We start from the raw sequence: 14,771 nt of genomic DNA on the forward strand, positions 1-14,771 counted from the left end.
GGACATTAAGATGGACTGTCCTCTCAGAACTAAGAACAATATATGTGTATTTTATTCATTAGTTGTTGAAACATATTTAGTGGTGTTATCTACCGGTACCTGGTGTGTAGATACGGAAACCACTAATCATGTCTGCAATTCATTATAAGGGTTCTAGGAAACTCGACAACTATATGAAGAGAAATCACCGTCTACATGGGCACTACTACAAAAATAGTAGCTGTTGCAGTGGGAGATGTTTATCCTCTGATAGGAATTAAAAATAAATTTTGAGAAATTATCTTTACGTACCAAGTTTAGAAAAAAAACTCGATTTCGATTTCTAAACTATTAAATAATAGATATTCTGTCTATTTTGATAACAAATTTATTATCAAGAAAATAGAGAAGTTATCTATTCTGGTACATTGGTTGACAATTTATAATCCAATAACTCCCACGATACAATAAATGGAAATTAATAACACATCTTTTAACTTTAATAAGAGAAAGCAAATTTAGAAATGAACCAATCATATCTTTGGCATCTAAGGCTAGGTTATATTAACTTGAGTAGGATTCAAAGGATAATAACCAATGAACTCTTGGGTTCATTGGCAGTGGAAATCTTTCCAACCTGCGAGTCTTACTTGGAAGAAAAAATAACCAAGAAGTTTTTAAGTCTAAGGGGTATGGAGCCAAAGAAATATTGGAATTGGTTCATTCTGATTTGTGTGGACCTTTAACTATCCAGGCAAGAGGTTGTCTCAAATATTTCGTCACTTTTATAGACGACTATTCGAGATACGGGTACATTTACTTGATGTGTCGCAAGTCTAAGTACTTTGATAAGTTCAAAGAGTACTAGGCTGATGTGGAGTAACGTCAAGGTAAAAGTATCAAGACACTACGGTGAGATCGTAGTGGCGAGTACCTCTTAGGAAAGTTTAGGAGTCACTTATCAGAAGTTGGGATTTAATCCCAACTAACTACACCTGGTACACCCCAACAGAATGGTGTAGTAGAAAGAAGGCATATGACTCTTATAGAAATGATTAGATCGATGATGGGTTATTCAGAAAATTACCAAATTCGTTTTGAGGATATACTCTGGAAACGGAAGTGAACATAGTACCTTCTAAGTCAAAACTTTCTACTCCCATAGAATTACAGAATAGGTGTAAGCCTAATCTAAAGCATATTCAGATTTGGGGTAGGCCATCACATGTGCTGAAGGGAGACACTGAGAAGTTGGACAGGAGTTCACTTGTTTGTGCGTTATCCTAAGAAAAAAACGAAAGGAGGTTTATAGTTCTTAAAATCAGAAGGTCATTGTTAGCACCAATACCTGATTTTTAGAAGAGAATTATGTAATGAACCAAAGCCCATAAGTAAAATTGTTCTTAAAGAAATAATAAAGGACACGTCTAATCTAGTCACAACTGTACAAGATATGATACCACAAGAAACTGCAACACGTGTCACAAATGATGCACAATACAGACAGTGTCTTGTTGTAGTGGGAGGGTTTTTTTTTGGAAACCTAAAAGATTCATGTTTTGGAGAGTCTTTGGACTTGATCCCTGGTGAACATAAACCTGATCCCCGGACATATGACGAATCACTCCAAGATAAAGATGTAGTATCTTGGCAAAGAACAATGAATACTAAATTAGAATATATGTATTCTAAAAAAGTCTGGTAGCTTGTAAAATCATCAAATGGTGTAAAAGTCATTAGGTCTACAATAGGAAAAGAAGGATAGATGGGAAAGTGAAAACTTTCAAAGTAAGACTTGTTAAAAAAGGGTATCGATTATGAGGAAACTTTTTCACCGATAGCCATGCGTAAGTCTATCCGGATTCTTTTATCCATTGCTGCTCATATGGATTATGAGATTCGGCAAGTGGATGTCAAGACAGTTTTTCTTAACGGAAGTCTTGAAGAAAACATCCGTATGAAGCTACCAGAGGGGTCATTGCAAAGGGCAAAGAGCATCTAGTATGTAAGCTCAATTGGTCTAATTATGGACTGAAGCAAAGCTTCAAGGTCTTGGAACATCCATTTTAATGAAATAATCCATACCTATAGATTTATTCAGTGTCCGGATGAGTCTTGTGTATACAAGAAGTGTAATGAAAACGTGGTGATATTTCTAGTACTATACGTAGGTGACATTTTTGGTAGTTGGAAACAATACCAAAGTGTTGTCGGAAGTAAGGGTATGGTTGTCCAAGCAATTTTGATATAAAGGAACTTGGGAGAATGTGCACTTATTCTTCGGATCATGAGAAGATGCTCCTCAAGTGAATACAAGTGAATACCCTTTCTTCTTGCTACTTGTGAATACAAATACAAGAAGAAACCCTAAGAATACAAGTGAATATCCTTTCTTCTTGCTACTTGTTGTTGCCTCTTGAACCTTGAAGATGCTCCTCAAGTGCCTTCAAGAACTGGCGTGAGTGCTGGAGAAATCGCCGTGAGAATCGCTGTAAGCTTGCAGGAGAAGAATGCAAAGTTATGTCGAAGAAAACGCTTCGCCCAGGCTTTAAACAGTGCTCCCAATAGATCCAATTCATCCCCAATCGATTGTCACGTTAGCACCGCTCCATCTCAGTCGTCCATCACCTACATCCTGCGCAACGGTCACTTCCCAATCGATCGACCAATCAATTGGGACTGCCTGAATCGATCGTCCGATCGATTCAGCGTCATTCTGTGTTCTCGTATATGCGCGAGAACTCCTGCTGCCCAATCGATCGACCGATCGATCGGTAGCTCCCAATCGATCGGCCGATCGATTGGGAAAGCCTTTGTGCTCGTGATTTCACGTCCCAATCGATCGACCAATCGATTGGGCCTTCCCATAATCGCAGCACACTCCAATCGATTGACTGATCGATTGGACCCTTGTTCAATCGATCGATTGATCGATTGATCAGCCTGGACTTGAATTAAACTCAAGTCCAAAGTCCCAAACCCAACTCCCGGTCAACCGTGACCTATTGGGTCTTCATGCCTAGCATTTAGCCATACCCGACCAACCTCGAACTAGCCTTCTAGCCTCCTCCATCAGCCTTGCGTCCCTCAGATATCTCCCATCCTTCACGCCTTACCTTCAGGAGCTTCCTTCGGCCTTATCCTAGTTGTCGGATTATACCACCACACTCGACTAATCTCGAACTAGTCTTCTAGCCTCCTCCATCAGCCTTGCGTCCCTCGGATATCTCCCCATCTTTCACGCCTTGCCTCCAAGAGCTTCCTTCGGCCTCATCTAGTTATCGAGTTCTCCTTGCCAAGTCACACTAGGACTTACCTTGCCAAGTCACACTAGGACTTACCTTGCCAAGACCACATGCTTGGACTTACAACCTTTGCCAAGATCACACTTGGACTTTTAACCTTTGCCAATATCACACTTGGACTTTCCAATTGCCTGACTCCTCACCAGGACTTTTCAAATGCCTGGCTCCTCACCAGGACTTTCTCCCTTGCCAAGACCACACTTGTACTTTCCCGTTGCCTGGCTCCTCACCAGGACTTTCTCCTGCCTACCTCCTCACTAGGACTTTCCAAATGTCTGGCTCCTCACCAGGACTTTCTCCTTTGCCAAGATCACACTCGGACTTTCCCGTTGCGTGGCTTCTCACCAGGACTTTCTCTTGCCTAGCTCCTCACTAGAACTTTCCAAATGCCTAACCTCCAGTTAGTACTTCCATCACTGCCTAAACTTCAGTTAGGATTTCACCACTGCCTAACCTCCAGTTAGGACTTCCACCACTGCCTAAACTCTAGTTAGGACTACACCACTGCCTAACCTCCAGTTAGGACTTCTAGTTAAGTCTTCTGTTATCCCTGACCTACTTGACTTGTCTTCTTATCAACCTGGTCAACCCTTTGACCATCTCCACAACTGGACGATTGCCCTAGCAATCTCCATATATTGTCAAACATCAAAACTCAAATCCCGACTCAAGCTTGACTCAACTCAAGCTTAGTCAAACTGGTCAAACTTGACCAAGGGAAATTGTCCCAACATAAACATGTAGTTGTAAGTTGTGCTTAACTTGCAACGCATTGGCATTGCTTATCGATAGGAGTGGAAGACAACGACAAAGGAAGGAGCAAGAGCGAGAGAAATTTAAATTTAGAAAAAAGTCGAGCTACATGTTTTAAATAAAGGATGGAAGGGGAGAGAGAATAAAAGGAGTTTAATAATATAAAGAAATCGAGCTGACAATGCCACATAAGTGCGTCACTCACGATCACGCAGGAGGTGTCGAACAACATATTATTTCTCTATGTGTGTGTGTATATATACTAGCTTGTTATTGGTCGCCCACGCTGAAACCAATGTGGATGAGCAGGGTATCTCGGACCTATATATATATATATATATATATATATATATATATAAGGTTTTGATATCCTACACATCTCGTGCACACCAATTTATTTTCAATTTGAAAATATTTTTATGCTTAATATTATAATCCAACCCTTAGACTCTGAAGGCAAAATCTTATCGACATAAATAAAAACTTTTTTAAAAAATAAAAAAAATTACCATGGACGACACTTAAGCGTTGCTCATGTTGTGCACCTAGGATAAAAAGTCTATATATATAGTCATGATATGTTGTAAACGGTTTTCTACATAACAGTCCATGACTGTGTTGTTAGGGTGCCTTAAATTAATCCAATACCTCCATTTTTTTTAATTTTAAAAAATAAAAAATTTCTTAAATCGTAAACAGTGGCATCCTAAATACATATATTATACCTTATGATCACTTATTTTTTTTAAGCTTAAACATTATAACTTAACCCCTAAACCCTCAGGATAAAATCTAATTGACTTAATCTAAAAAAAACACGCAACTGTGTATTTCAATTGGGATACTTAGATCAATTCCATGCACCCTAAAAATACAATCACAGATCGTTTCACAGCGAAGGATCGACAGTTTAAAAATTAGATATATATATAAAAAAAATTTTTCCAAATGAAACGCACAACCATGGGATACTAGGCTTCTAAGCCACTCATTGTGAGCGTTTCTCAATTTACTCTGATGATCGATGAAAATTTTCTATGAGATCGGATGGTCATTCCAATATGAGTGTTACATATTTGAATTTAATCTTATAAATGTATCGGAATTAGTTTGTTGATATTAGTGAGTGGTGATTAAAATATCAAGTTGATTTATTTAAATGTCAATTATTAACAATTAGGAGACTATGAAATCTTTATTTTCTAATTTTTCTTGGCTTGTTATTTCTCTATTGAAAATAGACGACAAACAAGTAAACTATATACTAAATATGGATTCGATCTCCATTGACCACAAACATGGAGAGAGAATTCATGTAGTTTATCTGTATAAAGATCGAGAAGGAAAACAACAATAGGAGCATCCATTAATTGCAAAGTCCTATAGAAAAATGGGTTCCGTTTACGCTATCTTTAAATTCACCTTATTATTCTCGACTTGGTACATTAGGTGTGTTGCTCAATCGAACGGTGTTTACAATGTGAAGGATCATGGAGCGACAGGAAATGGCCACACCGATGACACAAAGGTGAGCAGGATTCCGTGTAAACTTATTTTGTAAACATAGTAAATTGTCTTGGCATAATCTTAGGCTTTTCAAGCGGCATGGGATGCCTCGTGCGCGGCTAGCGGGTGGTCGACGATGCTAGTTCCGGAGGGATCGTACTCGGTCGGTCCTCTGGCCTTTAAAGGGCCTTGCAAGGGTGTCAAGAGGTTGGAATTGAGAGGACAACTACTTGCATCGACTAACCTCAATGTTTACACAAACAATTGGATTGATTTCCAATATATAGACGGACTAATCATCTACGGAGGTGGAATATTCAACGGGCAGGGAGCTTCGGCATGGCCTCACAATGAATGCCCTAAGAAATGGAGTTGCAAGCTCCTTCCGATGGTACACAACTTTTTTCTTTAAATTATTATTTGGCTTCAACTTTTTATTTCCTTCATTTTGTCCGTTTTGCAGTCGTTGGTGTTTAGTTTCGTTTCGAATGCAGTTGTTAAGAACATTTCTTCAATCGATAGTAAGCTCTTCCACATGCATATATTTTCATCGAAGAATTTGGAGTTTCAGTCCTTGAAGATTAGTGCTCCGGGGAATAGCCCTAACACGGATGGCATCCACATAGCCGATTCCACCAATATCACCATTGCGAATGCGATCATCGGCACCGGTGACGATTGCATCTCCATCGGACCGGGAAACACCAATTTAACAATCTTGAATGTGTTATGCGGTCCTGGCCATGGCATCAGCGTTGGAAGTCTTGGCAAGAACTCGAATGAGAAGGACGTGGTTGGCTTGACGGTTAGAAATTGCGCTCTCAATGGCACAACCAATGGATTAAGGATCAAGACATGGAAATCTTCTCCGGTTCCATTGACGGCCGCTCACTTTGTCTACGAGAACATCATCATGCACAATGTCTACAACCCCATCATCATAGACCAAGAGTATTGTCCCTATGTTTCGTGTGTTGAAAAGGTAAATCCTCTTAGACTAAGATTACTAATTGATCCAAGAATAACAATTATATATCAAGTCGATAAAACTGGGGTCATTTGAAGCTATTGAATGCTCACTGTGATAATTAACATCCTTGTTATTATATATGTGCTTGTTACGTTGTAGGATCCATCTCGGGTTCAAATTCACGATATCAAGTTCACAAATGTGAGGGGAACTTCTTCCTCAAGGGAAGCCATAAAATTTGTATGCAGCCGTTCGGTTCCATGTGCAAGTGTGGAGTTAAACGACATCGACCTGCATTACACTGGCGATGCGACCGGGAACGCAACTGCGACATCAACTTGCGTTAATATTCATGGAAGATCGAATGGCAATGTGAAACCTAGCTCGTGCATTTAAGTTCAAGCATAAAATCGACATACTCCACAATTTTTGTAACTAATTAACCATTGATCATTCATTCCGAGTTTGCATTGAATTCAATTTAGTCTGATTGTTGTTCTATACTTTGTTATAATAATGAAATGGTGATTCTTGTTGGGACTCGATGAGAAAGTTCAATTATAAAATTTTAATTTTTATAATTTGAACCTCTCTCGTTACAAGATGATGATTAGTTATGTATTTATACGGATTGATTTAATGAAACATATAAAGAAAAAAAAAACTAAAGTTACCCTTAAAGCATACTTTTAACATCCAAACCTCCAAGTCTTTATATGGGTGTTCTCTCACATGCATCAATATCAATCCAACGTATTTATAATTAATCCAAATCTTCCCACCAATAGAACATAATCAAATCAAGCTCTAATAGATTAATTTTAACTTAGTCAACTCCTAATTAATCAAAATAATTTATTAATCTCATTATATTCTATAAAAGAATGAGATTACACTCTTAATCCAATTGGATTTAATGAAATTTATAATCAATAAATATAACAAGAATAAGAAGTGAATTCTTTGGATCAATGCTACTATAACCGAAATAATGCTAAAGACAATTAGATTGTGAGAGAATTTCTCACTATTATATCGATGACATCAGTGAAGAATTTGACGAATCTAAATGTTCGTAAACTAAGCATACTTAGTCAAATCCGACACGATTTGGATAAGATAACCACCCTACTTTAGAGTAGCTTATAAGCAACTATCCACTTTCCAATTTGTTGGCCACTCTCTAGCTGAGAGTTGTTGAGCCATATTATAAATCATTCAAATCAAATCAAAATTATATATATAAAAAAAAACTTTAAAACATTGAAGAAAAAAAAGAATCCAACTTAGATCTACTTTGATTCATCGGATACCAACAACCACCCCACTGTTGCAATCTTCCCTAGGCTTTCTGCTGAAGCAAAGTTGAATTGACACCATCACCATCCTCTTCCTGATCATCTACAATCAATCCAAAAGAGCTTGTTATAAACAGTAATGAAGCTCATTTCCCTAGTGATGACGAGGAGATGGGCGAGAAGGGGAGGTGGTTTTCAGCGATCAAAAGAGCCTTCACTGCAAGCTCCAAGGAGGAGGCTCCTGATCCTCCTCGAGTAAGTGGAACCCTAAACTCCTCTGACGTGGAGGCAGATTTCATGGTAGTTGATTGACATCATTGCAGGGCCGGACAGTGACGAAGAAAAGATGGGGTTTTGGGATGTCGAAGCACGGCCAGATCAGTACCTTCATTCATGGAGAACCGAGCAGCATTGAGAAGATACTCGAAGATGCAGAAAGTGAATGCCGCCGTCGGAGAGTTCAGACAACGATCGAGCTCGACCATGCTCGCGTTTCAGCAATCAAGATTCAAGCGGCGTACAGAGGTTACAGGGTAACGATTAATCTGAATGTTCATTGTTCAGGAAATGAAATTGAGAGGAGATTAATGGAACTGTACGGTGGTTCTCGTGAGGCAGGCGAGGCGGAGGTACAAGGCGCTGAGGGGGATGATGAGGCTTCAGAGGACGGTGAGGGGGCAGGAGGTGAAGCGGCAGATGGCCAACACCATGCGCCACATGCAGAGGCTCGTCCGGGCGCAATCGCAGGTGCAGGCGTGGAGGTCGCGCATGGCGGAGACCAGACGCCTTCAGCTTCTCCGCCACGCGGAAAGAAACCTTCCTCGCCAAGTGATTTCTGTTCTAAAGATTGAATCTGGTTTTGCTTTAGGGTTTCTGATCCCCAAATTTGCGAATCTATGTTCCAGGAGGAAGCAGTGGGCGGCCATGGCGGATGGGACGACAGCTTGCTGGCGAAAGAGCAGCTGGAGGCGAGGATGCGTAGGAAGGTGGAGGCTGTCGCGAAGAGGGAAAGAGCGCTGGCCTACGCTTACTCCCCCCATGTACGACATATTACTGTTGATCTAGATTGAGGGAAATCCGTACAGATTTAGGGTTAAATTTCTGTGTTGATTCGGGTAAGAACTTACTTTGTCGTCGCAGCTGTTGGAGGCGACTCACGAATCGGCCGAGGCCATGCTGACTGGGGCGGCGCCGCGGTGGTGGACGTGGCTTGAGCGGCAAGCACCGCCCTCCGAGCCACCGGCGGCGGGCCACTCGCGGCCGAAGCAGGCGGAGGCGGACGCGGACGCGGCCAGCCTCACGAGTTGCCCACCCTTCGCCGCCCCGAACTACATGACTCCGACTGCGTCAGCCAAGGCCAAGGCGAGGGCGGCCCCGAACCCGCAGCAGGAGCCCAGGAAGAAGAGGTTCTCGTTTGGGCTGAGCCAGAGCATCAGCTCTCTGTTCGCCGGCAAGGAAACCGCCGCCTCCGCCGCCGGAACAGAGAGGAGCGGAGGAAGGCAGAGGAGGCACAGGCCGACGCGCTCCGTGGGGAGCGTGAGCATGGACTCCGCCATGTCGGTGCCTGTGGGAGCTGTCGCAAGGAGGAGCTTCGTCAAGTAGTTTGGCTTGCTGGGTTAACAATTGTAACGCACTAATTTCCCAACGTTCGTATTTCTTGCAAGGAGTGGGCTTCGTATGTTTGACGACTGTTGCAAATCAGACGTGTTGGATTGTTGGATGGTTCATTACTAGCACTTGTAAATTTAAATTTTGATGAGACTCAGCTGGTCATTCCAATGTTCAATCGAATGTTAACATCTTAGATTAACCCCAAAAGTTAAAAAAAAAAATAAGCAGAAATAAGAAGAGTATTTTATTTATTGGAATGAGCTCCTCATTCATTTATTATTAAAAAAGCATTTTATTCCACCACTATACATTTTTACTTTTCAAAATTATCCTTACTTTTAGTATTGTTATAGGTAGCAACTATGAATTCACAATTACTAAGCAATTATGATAGTTATAATTTTATAAATACTACAACACAGATAGCAACTTTGTTTTAGTAACTATAGTACATAATTAATATGATATAAATACTGTATCTCTCTTAACATTAGGTTTAATTATATTATAACAACACTTTAATTCTTATCAATATTAATAAAATCTAATAATTATATAACTATCATAATATGAGCATTTTATCTTGATCAATATTTGTTAATAATGATTAACATTGATTAATATTATATTATTAAAGTTATAAATCATAATTGATATTTTATTTCTGATTAACATCCTTCAATATTATATTATAGAAGTTATGATCCAGTAAGTACTATAATTATATACTTGTAATAGTTACAAAATCATAACTACTATACTCATATAACAACTAAGAACTCGTAATTATTATAATAATAAAAAAGAGTAATTTACAAAAATAAAATATATAATGACGGGATAAGACGTTGTTTAATTTTAATATTAAATGAAAGAGTCATCCTTTTGATGATTTTAGTAAATGACATTCTTCAATTTTTTATCCAATAATTTTCCTCATTTATTTATTAAATAAAGCCAACCTCTAAAAAAAATCATCCTATTTAAAATTCAAACTTTGATTCTCTTATTATTTTTCTAACTGTTTTACTATTGTATCACACTGATAGAAGGCCACATCCTTAGTTTTTAAGTTATTGAAATGTTTATTTTTTTGTATGAGTTTGAATTTTGTTCAAGTTTAGTTTGAGTTCTAAATGTTATAGGTTTCTCAATTTAAGATTATTTGAGAATTGAAAATTTTTATATATTTAAATTTATTCTATCAGTTGATGAATTTAATATTGTAATTTTTTTTCGTTTTATTATTTATGTTAATTAATGAACATGATTAATCAAAATTTTAAAGACGTTATTCATAAATAGAAAATTATGAAAGTCATTCAATTAAATTTCTTCATTTAGTTTAATAAATTATTTAACTTTTTAAAATTTAATTATTGTTTTTATATATTAAAGGAATATAAATAAATTTTCACTAAATAAATATTAAATTTATTCACAAATATACACCAAACATTTACAACTCGGACCGAGACCCTAGCCAGGTTAGGTTGACTAAGTTAAAATAATTTTAATAAATTTTAATTTTTGTTTGACAAAAAAATAATACTTCTTATATAATAATTTTTATTTATATTAAAGTTGTCATGGCTATAATAATATTAAAATATTTATATTCTTAGATAAAAAATATTGTTTGAATGTTTTTTCTTTTTAAAACATATAAAGTATGATATAGCACAGGTCTCGCAATTCACGGTCGACTCGTTGCTGGGGAGCACGCAAGAGACTCTTTTCTTTCATCATCTCTCTACTCGAGTTTAGATGGAATTTCTAGGGTTTTGATCGGTTAGCGCCTCCCTGATCTGCTGTCGCTCCGCCGTAGGAGGCATTGCCGCTGGGGATCCTCTTCGGTCCTTGCTTCGATCACCATGGTGATGCTAATCTGCTTTTGATTATCGACGCATTTGTTGGGTTTTTATCTTCTGGATTTGCTTGTTTGTGCCAAACAAAGAGTCGCTTTATATTTTTGTTATTCGATGCATTTGCTCCGTTCGTCTCCGTTTCAACAAACTCAAGTGATTTGGTTGAGAGTAAGTTAATCGAAGGTCATGAATAGGGCTCGGAGTTATTGCCTTTCATTATGAAAACTGGATTGTTGGTTTTGACGATGTTCTGAAATCTATGGAACCCTTGAGCGCGAAGATGAATATGCCTATTGAAAGTGTTGGCGGTAACCAGTGTTCAGGATGCTCATGGTAGCACTATTTTATTTTTTTGTTTCAATTTCTGTCGTTAGACTTAAAGAATTTCGTTAGACACAAAGATAAGTATATTTTTTGTACTTCTCCATACGGGATGTTTCAATTTTGTTTTATTGAATTAACATTGAAGCAAGTTTCTCTGATCTTTGAAATTCTGCTGATTAGTTCATCTCATTACACCCTTATGGTTGTTTATAGGCTGCCTACATGGGTTCTAATTCAGTCAAAGAAGTGCTTGAGAATTCTGATGAAATCCACTTCTATGGACACCACGTTGATGATGGAAAACTGGGAAATCGAATGTTGCAAGCAACTTCTGAAACAGAGAATGACATCAGAGAACCATTCATAATAGGTGATTTAATTACAAAAGCTCATATTAACTTTTTATGGAGGGTTCTAGTGCCTCAGTCTTGCATCACATTTTTGCAATAACTATTGTTTAGCTCGTATACATTTCTTAGTCCTTTCTTATCTACAAATCTTGCAACTCTATTGCTTTGATTCAGAGGCATAAATTGTTTTCTTTGAGTATTTATTCCTGTCTCGTTTGGACTTGACATTCAAAATTTAAATGACTAATTAATGATTATGTTAGTTGGGTAGCACTCTAGTAGATTATTTTTGTATCACCTCACCTTTTTAAAGTTCTAACAAACATTGTCAGGGTCTTTGAACTTTTACTGGCCTAGACTAGGCAAATCTTATAAGAGCCTACTATTTTAGGTCTTCTCGAAAGTAATTATAGATACATAGAGCTTAATCAATCATGCATCAATCCAAGATCTAGCTATCATCAAGCTTTAAGGCAAAACTGAAATCCGAATACAACGGAAAGCGAATGACTAACTTGAATCCATTGCATTAACCATTGATCTTACTTGTCGTCGGAGTTCCTGCAAGCGCGGAATGATCTTCTATCGAAGTGGGCGGCAATCCGTAGTCCTTAAAGGGAAGAGAGGAGGAAGATGAAGAAGCTCTATTTAATCTCAGATTCAATATGATGCCCAAATCAAGAGACTTCTTCCCTTGTATACCTTGGTCCATCCAATAAGGACCATCTACATAAAGCCCATACATCATTAACAACCCATTAATGTTAATGAACCGGCTTAATGGATTTAAACATTGAATTCACATCCAATATCTTAATACCCCTTTCATGGTACAAGTATTAGATCACTTAATTGATGTTTAATTTCCTTAATGACAATTAGTTGTGTGGGTGTGTTGAGTGTAAGCTCATCTTATGTAGATTAAGCCCACCCATATGGACTTAATCGAATTAAGCCCACCCATGTGGACTTAATCGTTCAATCTTTCACTTGAGCTATACTTGATCCTTTATACACTACACAATGCTTAGTCGAGCTCAACTAGGGGTGTCAAAAATGAACCCGACCCAACGACCCAACCCGAGTCGATCCGAAAAAAATCAGGTTCGGGTTGGACATTTTCAGGTTCGGGTCGGGTTCGGGTTGGAGGGTTGGAGAGTTAAAAATTTTTGGGTTGGGTCGGGTTGGGTTTGGGTTGACCGGGTTGACCCGGGCTGACTTAAATATAGGGTTTTGTGGGGTTTTCTGGGGTTAAATCAAATTTTATTTTAAAAATTTAGATGTTTTTATGTATATTAATATCATGTTTGTATAATAATGATGGAGTATTGAGATAAAAGTGAAGAATTATAAGGAAAATAGTCCAAAAAAGTCATTTTGAATCAGATTTTCGGGTTATATGGGTCGGGCTCGAGTTGATCGGGTTCAGGTTCGGGTTTAGGTGTTTTGGGTTGAACTCAGGTTCGGGTCGGGTTCGGGTTGGGTTAAAAAAAAAAAAAAACTCAACTCGACCCGACCCACTCGAATTGACACCCCTAAGCTCAACATGCCCAAAAAAATTTTATGGGTTAAATACCTCTTTAAATAATTTGGTCGATTAAATCAATTAATAGAGGACTAAAAAGTTAGAGTTACTATAACTATAACAAGAATCAACAGTAATAATAGTATTAATATCATTAACGACATATATTAAATGTGGATGTGTAGTATAAGAATGACATGAAATGTGATCTATAAATACTAATTCTCAATAAGTTCTCTTTATGACCCAAATCAGGTCTAAATCATATTTACCAAAGTCCAAAACCTTAAGTTAAATCGCAGTGCTAAATCATGATTAAACCTTACGACTCAAAATTGAATCCTACTTCACATTTACAAATATCGTATACAAAATCACAATAGTAAATCATGATGTCCTCATGTTTAGAGAGTCAAAATCATATACACATGTAAAACTTTAGTATGTACAATAAGCTGAAAATACATGTGTTCATTAATATAGAGCATCATACAAAATACAAATTCTTACGAAATGATGCTTCACCAAAAGGAAGAACCTCTATATTTAACATATGTTGATAAAACACTTTGGGTGACAAGCCCTTGGTGAGCGGGTTTGCTAACATAGAATCTGATTTGAGTAACCGCTAGAAACTTTATGTCAATAGGTTTAGATTTCGATGAACTGCGGTTATTCTTGTAATACAATTTTGCGACTTTATTATCACAGTTGATACTCAATAACATGTCAATCCCCCCAATGATATCTGAATCAGTGATAAGGTTCCACATCTATATGCCGTAATTGGAAGCTTCATAGCATGCTATAAATTCTACTTCTATAGTGGAAGTGGCTATTAGCGTCTGTTTGACGCTTTTCTATGATATACTTGATCGGATTAAGCCCACCCATGTGGAGTTAATTGGATTAAGCCCATTCATGTGGACTTAATTGGATTAAGCCCACTCATGTGCACTTAATTTTTTAATCTCCCACTTGGGCTATACTTGATCCCTTATACACTACACAACCCTTAGTCGAGCTCAACATGCCTAAAAAAAATGTATGGGTTAAATATCTCTTTAAACAATCTGGTCCACTAAATCAATTAATACAAGACTAAAGAAGTTAAAGTTACTATAATTGTAACAAGAACCAACAGTAATCACACTATTAATATCATTAATGACATAGATTAAATGTGAATGTGTAGTATAAGAATGACATGAAATGTGATCTATAAGTGCCAATTCTCAATTAGTCCTCCTTATGACCTAAATCAGGTTCAAATCATATTTAC

The 14,771-nt window shown here is 37.8% G+C and overlaps 2 protein-coding genes across 3 annotated transcripts in view; both read left to right on the forward strand.

Annotated features, from left to right (window-relative positions):
* Nucleotides 1-6,909, forward strand: part of LOC122044211 (exopolygalacturonase-like) — a 38,942-nt gene extending 32,033 nt beyond the window's left edge. The window contains exons 2-5 of the mRNA XM_042604739.1: nt 5,487-5,565; nt 5,629-5,934; nt 6,007-6,525; nt 6,673-6,909. Coding sequence (XP_042460673.1) covers nt 5,487-5,565; nt 5,629-5,934; nt 6,007-6,525; nt 6,673-6,909 — 1,141 coding nt within the window. The remainder of the gene's footprint in view (nt 1-5,486; nt 5,566-5,628; nt 5,935-6,006; nt 6,526-6,672) is intronic.
* Nucleotides 6,910-7,784: 875 nt separating this feature from the next.
* LOC122043023 (protein IQ-DOMAIN 13-like) lies at nt 7,785-9,597 on the forward strand. Of its 2 annotated transcripts, none has more exons than XM_042603459.1 (5): nt 7,785-8,066; nt 8,135-8,344; nt 8,430-8,639; nt 8,717-8,851; nt 8,952-9,597. In XM_042603459.1, exons 1-5 carry the CDS (start codon nt 7,983-7,985, stop codon nt 9,411-9,413), a joined length of 1,101 nt encoding a protein of 366 aa, XP_042459393.1. In that variant the 5' UTR covers nt 7,785-7,982; the 3' UTR covers nt 9,414-9,597. The 2 variants fall into 2 exon arrangements, with proteins under 2 accessions (XP_042459393.1, XP_042459395.1); XM_042603461.1 differs by having other exon boundaries at nt 8,430-8,618.
* Nucleotides 9,598-14,771: the final 5,174 nt, after the last annotated feature.

The sequence above is a fragment of the Zingiber officinale genome, chromosome 2A, assembly GCF_018446385.1.
Source record: "Zingiber officinale cultivar Zhangliang chromosome 2A, Zo_v1.1, whole genome shotgun sequence".
Classification (NCBI taxonomy): Eukaryota; Viridiplantae; Streptophyta; class Magnoliopsida; order Zingiberales; family Zingiberaceae; genus Zingiber; species Zingiber officinale.